The following is a 9,625-nucleotide window of genomic DNA, read 5'->3' on the forward strand; positions in this document are numbered from 1 at the left end:
ACTTGTAGTCTAAATGATGGCTTGGGATTTTGATTCTTAGGCACTTCCAAGTTAGATCTCCAAGGTTCTGATCACATCTATTTGAAACAAGATCCAGGTTATAGTAATCTAGTTTTAAGCAAAAAAGGCTTTTTTTTGTCCCCCCAAATAGCTCATACCTTCTCCCTGCTTAATTTGACCATGAAAGTTACTGTTGTGAAAACTCCCCTGCATGCATTCTTCAATGTGAAACAACTTTAGAAAGCACTAGCAAATCCAGAAATTATATTACTGTCAAATGCTGAAGTGCCTGCACTCCTGAGATTGGGTTTGTAACTTTCCAGCCAAAACTAACATCTGCAAAGACCACCTATCACAGGTAAACATATTTGCTGATAGCCGGTTGTAAAGATTTTTAAGAAATTAATTTCCTTATATTAGAATAATTTCTTGTCCATGTCTTAGGGAACTTGAACTGCACTTTAAGAGAAATACTCTTTGTGGGATGATTTTAGAAGACCTCTCCCTTTTAAAACCGAGACCCAGGGAACTTTTTCTCTGCAGGAATGTTTTGTGTATTTCCTGTCCCCATCCCACCACCCTTCCTTAAATCATCGGGCACCTGGAAGTAGATACAACTTAAAAAATAGTATGAATGTCTCTTGAAGACCCCTTCCACTTATGGGAAAGGGTATTCACCTTGTTGCTTCTTCCAGGAAGCCCGAGATGGAAAAAATGTTGTCTGGGTCAGACTCGATGGCAGAGGTAACTGTGCGATTTGCATGCTGGATGCCGTCTGGCTTTGCGAGTCTGGGTGGCAAGGCCGGATAGGATCCTGGAGCCCTTATTTGTACAGACACAGACGCTGTACCTCCAAGAAGACTTAAAGCATTTAGAAACCTGATGCTTAACAAAAAGGGGTCAAGAAAGGGAAATAAAAATGGCTGGGTTCAGAAAACACCCGGTGGGGGGGGGGAGTCGGGAGGCAAGGGCAACATACATAACCTAAACATCTGTACCCCCATGATATGCTGAAATAAAAAAACAAACAAACAAACAAACAAAAACACCCCGTGAGGTGGCAATGGGCGTGCCTAGGTGCCTTCCTGGATATTCTTGTCCTGTCAGGGACTGGGGCCTCTGGGGTAGTGACAACCTCCGTGCTGCAGAAGTCTCACATTAGATACAGCTGCTTTGCTATGCTTGACATCCACACGTGTGAAGGCAGGGAAGAAAGGCACAAAAAGCATCACACAACACTGCAAAAAAATGTATGCTTTCTGGAGAAAACAGAGTCTCCCTTCAAACTGGGAGCACGTAACCGTTGTGAAACTTGTTTTGATACCCCACCTCCGGCTCACTCCCTGTGAGAGGAAATTCTAGCATAAACGTAACACCCTTATCTGAAGCCATTGCCATCATTTCATAGCATGACTGTGTTCATAAAATTACCACAAATTGCTAGAAATTGCTCAAAAGCAAAGGCTCTACTAAAAAATTAAATGTCTTAAAATTAGTGGGCCTGGCCTCTCCCCACCCTTGTCTCCTACCCAGGCAGATTTGCATGAAGAAGGCAACATGAATATGGCAAAGGTCTGACTGCTTCTTTTTAATGACAGATTATTCTGGAATATTGCTCAGGGGACCATCTTTTGCTTTGAGCAACACTAAACCAAAAGTTTCCCTTTCCGTGTTTAATCAGCAGGAACCTGGGATTCTCTCGAAGATGTTGAAGGTGAAAAAACACACTTGAAGGTGTGATTGTCTGCTTCCTAGCTGAGGAAGCTACAGTAATAGGTTCTCCTGGGCTGGAGGCAGAGAAAAGAGAGAAGAGCCTCTTTCTGGTTTTGATGGAGTCCCCTCTTGTGTCTCCCTTGAAGTTGCAGAACCTCTGGACCAGAATGGTTCCTATTCCCCCATCTCCTCCACAAAATGGGGGGCAGTGAACAGAATTTGGAGAGTACTGGGGTGTTTGACTGTCACCTCCCCTCAAGGGCCTGTGAGTAGCCTCTTAGGTTTCCCTTAGAGTCCAGGAGGTTAGCCTGCTCCTTCGCATAAATGGAACACGGCCCTGCCTGGAAATGGACTGTTCTCTCATTAGAGACTCACCCTTTCCCATCCCGCACATGCATGTATGTGCTCCCAAGGGGCAGGGTGGGGTTGGGGATTGGGGGGGTTGATGTGGAAGAAGAAATGTGCCGGTCAGTATAAACCTGCCACGGGTACTTGGTGAACTGGTGATGTGCAGGGCCTACTGATGGCGATTTAGGGATATCATTTGATAAAAAGGGGCCTCTTCACCATTCCACTTACATTCCCCCTTAGCAATTCCCATCCATACCCCACTAACCCCATTTGACACCCAAAACCAATACACTGCTAGTTCACACCTTTATTGAAAATGAAATTATGTGTCTTACAAAAACATGACACTCAATTCATTTTAACAGGTATCTAATGAATTCTTTTGATACTGTGCTGTGCACAATTTGTATCTGGCAGAGAAATACTTTGCAAAAAACTGTCATGAAGATACTTTAGAAAATGGGACCTGCATGATGACCATTGTTGGCAGGGGCCCATGCCACGTGTACAGAAGCCAGGCCAATGGGAGGCCCAGGTGGCCTAGGTACTATGGGTGGCCCAGGTACCATGGGTGGCCCAGGCATCATGGGTGGCCCAGGTACCATGGGTGGCCTAGGCATCATGGGTGGCCCAGGCCTCATGGGTGGCCCAGGTGGCATAGGTGGCCCAGGTATCATGGGTGGCCCAGGTGGCATAGGTGGCCCAGGTGGCCCAGGTAGCACAGGTGGCCCAAGTGGCCTTTGCATCAGAGGAACATATCTCCAAGCAGGCTCCAGAACAGGGATGGGATTATAGGGCCCATTCATGATCATCTCCACAGGGGGGCCCACGGCAACAGGGGCCATATCCCTCAACATTTGTGCCCTCTGATGACGTCTCCACTTGGCCCTTCTGTTCTGAAACCAAACCTTCATCAGAGGGGGAAAAAGGATGAGTTTAGTATACTGGACAGTCAATGTCATAACAGAAAAAGCACACAACATGCAATTCTATATGCCATTGAAATTTTACACTGCAACAGGTTAAGATATTTTCTTATTGTTGAAATATCTTAGGGAAGTAAATGGCTCAAGTCCTCCCATCAGCTAACCCTTAGTGAGCTAGCCTAGTCCAGAGCATGGCACATTGCTTTGTCTCTCTCCTCCCACTTTTACTAGTCCTTAATGGGTTTTTCTAGATCTTGGATGCAGGGCTAGCTGATGTATTGCATCAGGTCCCTGCTGTTAATGTTCAAGCCTGGTAACAGGGGAAAGAGATGTTGGATCATCAGCTGTCCAGCTGCTTCTGGCCCCTTCTCTTTAGGGATAGTGTCACCCTGGTTGTTGGGGAGGCTGAACACAACGTAAAAAGGGGACCCCAATTAAGGTCATATTGAGGGAACCACTCCCTGTTTGAAAAGCCCATCTTCAGTCTGAAGTAATTAATAAAGAGGAGCACGTTAGATTTTTAGACAGATTTCCTTCAAGGATGTTTAAGGACTCACCCCTCCTCTGAAACTTCTCGAGAATTAAACAGGTGGTGCTATGTCAAGGAGACTCATCACGGGGGTCCCAGGGACTTTCATGGTTTGTATTGCTGGGACATGAGAGTTGCTGAATCCCCAGACACTGCCTTGTTATTTTAGCCTATAGTGTTAAGGAAAGTTTAGCCTGACTGCATCCAAATTCACTAGACTCTCAAAATCCTTTTCCTGGACAAGACTTTGGGTACCCTATTGTCAATTTTGCATGTTCCAAACTGCCCTACCCACCAAACCTTCCTGGGCTCAGGACTCGGTCAGCTCATTCGGCTCTAGCTACAGTTTCAGGATTCTGGGTCAAAGCTACTGCTGCCCAGCCTGGCAGGGCACCCTAGGCACAGCCAGCCTCACTCCTTAACCACAGACCCCAATCCCATCACTCATTTCTAAGGCAGGAAGGTCCAACTCCACATTTTAGGAAGATGTTCAATAACAATGTGGATGATGGGGTCACAAAAAAGGTTCCTCCCCAAGTGTTTGCTAACTCTTAACAAACCAACAAACAAGCTGTCAATTAGACTTTACTGCCTTCTTAGCATACTAACTAATGAGGTGTACATTGTATTTAATCCTTTTGGAAGCTCCCAAACTGCAAATTTTAATTTAGACAAAAGACCCCTTTTCCCTGCCTCAAGGTATGTTTTCTCTCTCCCATCTTAGGAGATTTGGGGTCCTTCTGCTGCATGAATATAGAGTCTGAATAAGGCCAGTGTTACAGAGTTCTTTTTGGAGAGATTCAAATGTGCCAGTGGTCAAATCTCCTTAAACATAATCAAAACCAACAGATGGCAACTTTTGGTATGGGCACACATTAGGCCTATATTCCCAATGCTGATTTCATAAAACAGTTCTACTATATTTGCAAAAGAAAGGAGGGAGTGTCTATTAAAGATTCCTTAAGGGAGATTCATGCTATCAAGTTTGGAAACAGATGAGAATATTGTCTTTTTCCTTCTTTGTGTTTTCTGGCTCTTTTTCCCTTCTAGAAATCCATTGAGAAGGCTATGTAAACCCAGGAAAAAGGAAAAGCAACTCAGCAAACCTTAAGTTTTTCTTTTCCTCTGAGTTTGCCTTGCTTGCCTGAGAAAGCAGAGGCTCGTCATCCCAACTGAGGCTAGGCCTGACTGTGAGTCCAGCCTGTAGCATGAGGACACCAGCATTCAGTGGCCTGCTTTGCTGGACACTACCAACAGATATATAGTGCATTTGCATCGCTTTACTCATACATCCATTCTGGGGCAAAGCTAGTAAACCCATCCTAATTTTTTATTTTTGGAAAATATTTCTTTGATGCAGCTGTGGTTTTCTATAATCTGAAATAGTCACCTTTTGACCCCATGACCTACAAAATTAGTCATCATTGCCTGAATAAATGAAAAAGTATTTTAAATCAACACAGGTAAGAATCTAGCCTAAATTGAGAGCAACCCCCAACCAGTCAAATTCCAGAAAACCCACCTTTTCAAAATACCACTAAAAAGGAAAAAAATCTTTGATGTTAGAAATTCTTCAAGAGGATATTCACATAAAAAAAGAGAAAATATTCATTTATGTGTGTGGTAGTTTCACAAAGTTGAATTTGTGTGGCATCTGTAATGCATGTTTGATTGTATATACTTCTTCTCTAACCTTTCCACTCTTCTTAGGTCAGTGAGACTTTATTCAAAAGTATTCTTTTCTATTTTTGTTTCATTTTTAAAAGACAATTTTCCGGAGTTTACAAACCTTCTCCCCATCACCACTGTAACTGCAACATTTTAGATGTGTTTGCAGGCTGACATCAAAAAATTTTCTCCAAAGTATTCCAAAAAATTAAAATTTAGGGCTGCCACTCTACACTGTTTTACAAAACACTTAAAAACAACAGCAAGAGGACCAGGCGCTTGGACTATACGCTATCGCCCCACCCCTCATCAGCTTCAGTTTAACTAAACACACATTAGATACTTACATACTGTGTTCTGTGTGTGAATTACTCCTTTACCTCAACGTCAAATATTTATAAATTCACTCCTTTAGCTAAGAACTGGTGCCTGGTTTGAAATATTTTAAATAATTTAGTACAATTGAACCTTGTTATAAAACCCAGCTCTTCTGTGTATCTGAATACTTTCCAGGTCAGATTGAGCCCCAAACACCAATCCATATAGAAGTAATCCTTTAGGGAGAACTAACATCCTCCCTAAGGGATACTAATGTCAGAAGGGAACAAATGTTATTTATTGGAATATATATGTATATGTGTATATATGTGCATATACATATACACACATATTATATTATGTGTGTGCGTGTGTGTATATATATATTTGGGGAGAGAGAGAGAGAGTGACTGACAGATAGATGTGGAAGGAGGGAGAGAAGTTCTATTTTTTTCCCTTTAGGAAATCATGTTTCCTCTGGCCATGGGCAATTTTCATAATCTGGAGTCTACTTATCCCATTTTCTACTACCAAGGCCCCCAATATTCAAAACTTGTTTGCCAAACATGGAAAAGACAACAAAATACACCAACTTGAGAATGTCCAGGACTAAAACCTAAAGCATGCTTTAGAATGGCTGCCCAGCTAAATGGCTTTTTCAAGATTCACTGACCTGCACTTTGGCTTCAGTCAAATCCAGGCGTCCTGCAAGCTGCTCCCTGAGGGGGAAAATCGCAAATGTTCAGTATTTGGAGTTGTAGATAAAATGAAATACACGGATGAACATTATTTCTATCCCCCACCTCCCAGTGCAGTTTTCTGTAAAACAGTTGAGGCTTGCTTTAGGGAGGGTTTTCCCATGGACAACTTAGCTGTTAAAATAAGATAGAAAAAAAGGAATATATGTGAAAGTGCTTGGTAGTATTATTCGTATCTTGTATTATTTGTATCTTCAGTTTGTGGAACAGAAGAGAACCGCCCTGGTCATCTTTTCTTGGGAGGTCCCTCCGTGAAAATAAATAAAATTCCAAAACACCTTTAAAGCACTATTTTGAACCAGAGTTATTTCTGATTATTGTAAAAGGGAGAGGTGAACTTTCAAGGAGGGAACTCCAAACCACTTTAGCCAAGCGCGCCCTAGGGAAATTCTTTTTTCCACTCTTTGGCGGGCGAAGGCTGAATACAGCGAAGCCAGAAAGAGCGTCCCGAAACTCCACACCGAGCTGTCCTGGTTCCCCATTCCAACCGGGCCAGAATAGGCCTGTCCCTTCGTATACTACGGGGATCACGATCATAAAGGCTCCAGGGCAAGCTAGCAAAGGGAAGGGGGTCGCTGGCTTCGGAAAGCTGAAAACTCTGCCGCCTGGTTGTAAAAGCGCGCTCCACGTGGCAGGACCGTTACTAGAGTGAGGCGAGAGACGCGCTCGCCTAGCGCGCAAAATTTAAAGGGAGCTAAGAAACTCAATAATCAAGAAAAATAATATTTTAATGCAATATTCAAAAATACCAAAATTAATGCAAAAATGCAGGATGAACAAACTACCAAAGTTTTAAATAAAAGCAGGACCCGACCCTGCTGCAGCTGCTAACATCCTAGTCCCGCCCCTACCTTACAGCACCGCTCCCTCCACGCCCCCTCCCCACCGAGACCAAGGGCGGGCTTGGCGCCCTTGAGCCTCGTGCGTGGCTTTTGGCTCCTGAATGGGGGAAGGGGTCCCGGGAGAGAGTCCGAAGACGCCCGCGGGAAGAGCCCAACCCCCCTCCGCCCAGAAGGGGTCCCGGGAGAGTCCGAAGGCGCCCGCGGGAAGAACCCAACGCCCCCCTCCGCCCAAAAGGGGTCCCGGGATAGAGTCCGAAGGCGCCCGCGGGAAGAACCCAACCCCCCTCCGCCCAGAAGGGGTCCCGGGAGAGAGTCTGAAGGGGCCCGCGGGAAGAACCCAACCCCCCTCCGCCCAGCAAGCCACTTACCGTGCAGTCACGTCGGGGTATTGAACGTTACGGAAAAAATTCTCCAGCTCCAGCTGCTGCACCTGGGTGAACGCGGTGCGGGAGTGACGCCGCTTCCTCTGCCGGGGCTGTGTCCCCTCCGCCGCCGCCGCCGCCGCCGCCGCCGCCGCCGGGGGATCCGGCTCCACCTGCTGTTCCTCGGGCTCCTGGCCGGACCCCTCTTCCACCTGCTGTTGCTCGGGCTCCTGGCCGGACCCCTCTTCCACCTGCTGTTGCTCGGGCTCCTGGCCGGACCCCTCTTCCACTTGCTGTTGCTCGGGCTCGTGGCCGGACCCCTCGGTGCCAGGGTTGTCTTCTGCTCCTGCTCCGTCCTCAGGTTCGGACCGTGGACCCTCGTCTTCTCCCATCCCAATCATCAGCGAGGCCACGTTAGGCTTCACATCTGGGAAGGGAGGAAAGCAAAAGAGAGAGACCAGGGTGTTGGAACCTCCGGCGCGCGGGCAGGAGGCGAGGGACCGCTATGTTAGAGCAGCGGCGACGACCGCGCAGCATTCCGTCCACTCGCGTCTCCCAAGGAAAGTTCTTCTCCTGGAGTTCGCGCAAACACCTGTCCCTACCCAGGCACTGACCCGGCAATTCTTCCCAGTCAGGGCCGACTCCCAGGCTGCGGCATCTGACGCCATAGGGGCTGAGTCCGTAATCGGACTCCATGCCTTTAAGTGCTGTCGAAGAAGCTGTGCGCTTCTGCGGACTCTGCGCTGGAGTCCGCGGCGACGGCGATCCCGGGACTCCAGCTAGAGCCAGCTAGAGCGGGACCGACCGCGAGGCCGCGCGCTCTCCAGGCGCCGGGACCTCTTTCTGGCGCGATTTGGGACGTGCGCTCTTATATATAGGTACGGTACGTACCCGTATAGCGTACGCGCTGGCGCCCAAAACACGCCCTCTATTGGCATTCGCCCTATGTCTAGTTCATGGGAGTGGGACCCGATGGGGGGCGCACAGGCGACCAGGGAGTATAAAGAAAATAGGGCGAGTGTGTGCGAGAGTGGTGCTGGCAATGGGCATACTGTGCGGGGAAGGGTGGCTCCGATTTGCAGCTTAACTACTCTCAAATAGGGCAGAGTCCTTGATTGAAGGATGGGGGTGTCCTGGAGTGTGAACACCGATTTGGGGGCGGAGGGGCTCGAAACTACACATTAGCTCCTGGAGCCCGGGGAGAAGGGTCTAGACAGTGTTCCTCCGCCCAACCCTCGATGTTCCGCAGCCTGCGCGTGGCGCGGTGTTCTTTGCTTCCCGAAAGAAAAGAGAGGTAGGGCTAGGGAAAATGCGGGGCGCTCAGCAGCCCAAGCATGCTAAAGCGAAGTTGTGAGTCTACCCTGCATTGGGCTCTGAGCATGATTTTCCCTTCCTAGAATGTAGTGACTAATGGATAGGACTGTCCAGGTCTGTACAGTTCGCGCCCAAAGTTCACGCGTAGATCGTGCTAGTGATAAGGTGCAATGATTGGCTAGGAGGCTGTTTGCTCTGGGTTTTAAAAATCAGAGCCCACCGTGCAACCCGCGCAACCCGTGCAACCCGGGAGCGGGAGTTTGAGGCTGGGTTTGCATGCAGTCCAGCTGCTCAGATGCACGCTGCAAGGAACCCCACGTGCCTCTTGAGAACACTCTGAGAACTTAAGATTTTTAGTAACAAACTCAGGTCAGAGTGCAAATATAGAAATTTACCAAGTGCTTAGTGCATCCAAGAATGCTTATGCTACAGGGTCACCCTCCTTTGCTTCCTGGCATTTGCAACGTTTGCTGCGCTTCTTACAGTAGCACGCTTTGCAGAAGCCGGCTCTGCAGGCGCCAAAAGCGCGCGCGTATTCCCGGGTCCAGGCGTGTGCTGCAGACCTGGGAGAGTTCCCGCCTTCCCCACTACCACTTTCTTCTCCTCTCCGTCCCTTTTCTTTTCTTTTTTTGGAGACAGAGTCTCACTCTTTTTGCCTGGGCTAGAGTGCCGTGGCGTCAGCCTAGCTCACAGCAACCTCAAACTCCTGGGCTCAAGCGTCCTTCTGCCTCAGCCTCCCGAGTAGCTAGGACTACAAGCATGCGCCACCATGCCCGGCTAATTTTTTCTATATATTTTTAGTTGTCCGATTAATTTCTTTCTATTTTTAGTAGAGACGGGGTCT

General features: G+C 47.6%; 1 protein-coding gene across 1 annotated transcript; it reads right to left on the reverse strand.

Annotated features, from left to right (window-relative positions):
* Positions 1 to 674: 674 nt before the first annotated feature.
* Positions 675 to 8,163, reverse strand: ESX1 (ESX homeobox 1). The gene is made up of 6 exons (XM_012644518.1): positions 8,082 to 8,163; positions 7,474 to 7,894; positions 6,179 to 6,224; positions 2,631 to 2,972; positions 2,089 to 2,213; positions 675 to 879 (listed from the first exon to the last, which is right to left on the reverse strand). The coding sequence occupies exons 1-6, from the start codon at positions 8,161 to 8,163 to the stop codon at positions 675 to 677; spliced, it is 1,221 nt and encodes a 406-aa protein (XP_012499972.1).
* Positions 8,164 to 9,625: the final 1,462 nt, after the last annotated feature.

This window comes from Propithecus coquereli, unplaced genomic scaffold, assembly GCF_000956105.1.
Source record: "Propithecus coquereli isolate 6110/MARCELLA unplaced genomic scaffold, Pcoq_1.0 Scaffold104, whole genome shotgun sequence".
Classification (NCBI taxonomy): Eukaryota; Metazoa; Chordata; class Mammalia; order Primates; family Indriidae; genus Propithecus; species Propithecus coquereli.

Excerpts from the sequence above, each read along its gene's own strand:
- ESX1 (XM_012644518.1), bottom strand. The coding sequence starts at position 8,163 with ATGGAGTCCGATTACGGACTCAGCCCCTATGGCGTCAGATGCCGCAGC. Across the intron at positions 6,225-7,473 it reads TACCCCGACGTGACTGCACG|GGAGCAGCTTGCAGGACGCC; the intron begins GTAAGTGGCTTG and ends TTTCCCCCTCAG. Across the intron at positions 880-2,088 it reads CATGTGCGGGATGGGAAAGG|GTTTCTAAATGCTTTAAGTC; the intron begins GTGAGTCTCTAA and ends GTTAAGCATCAG.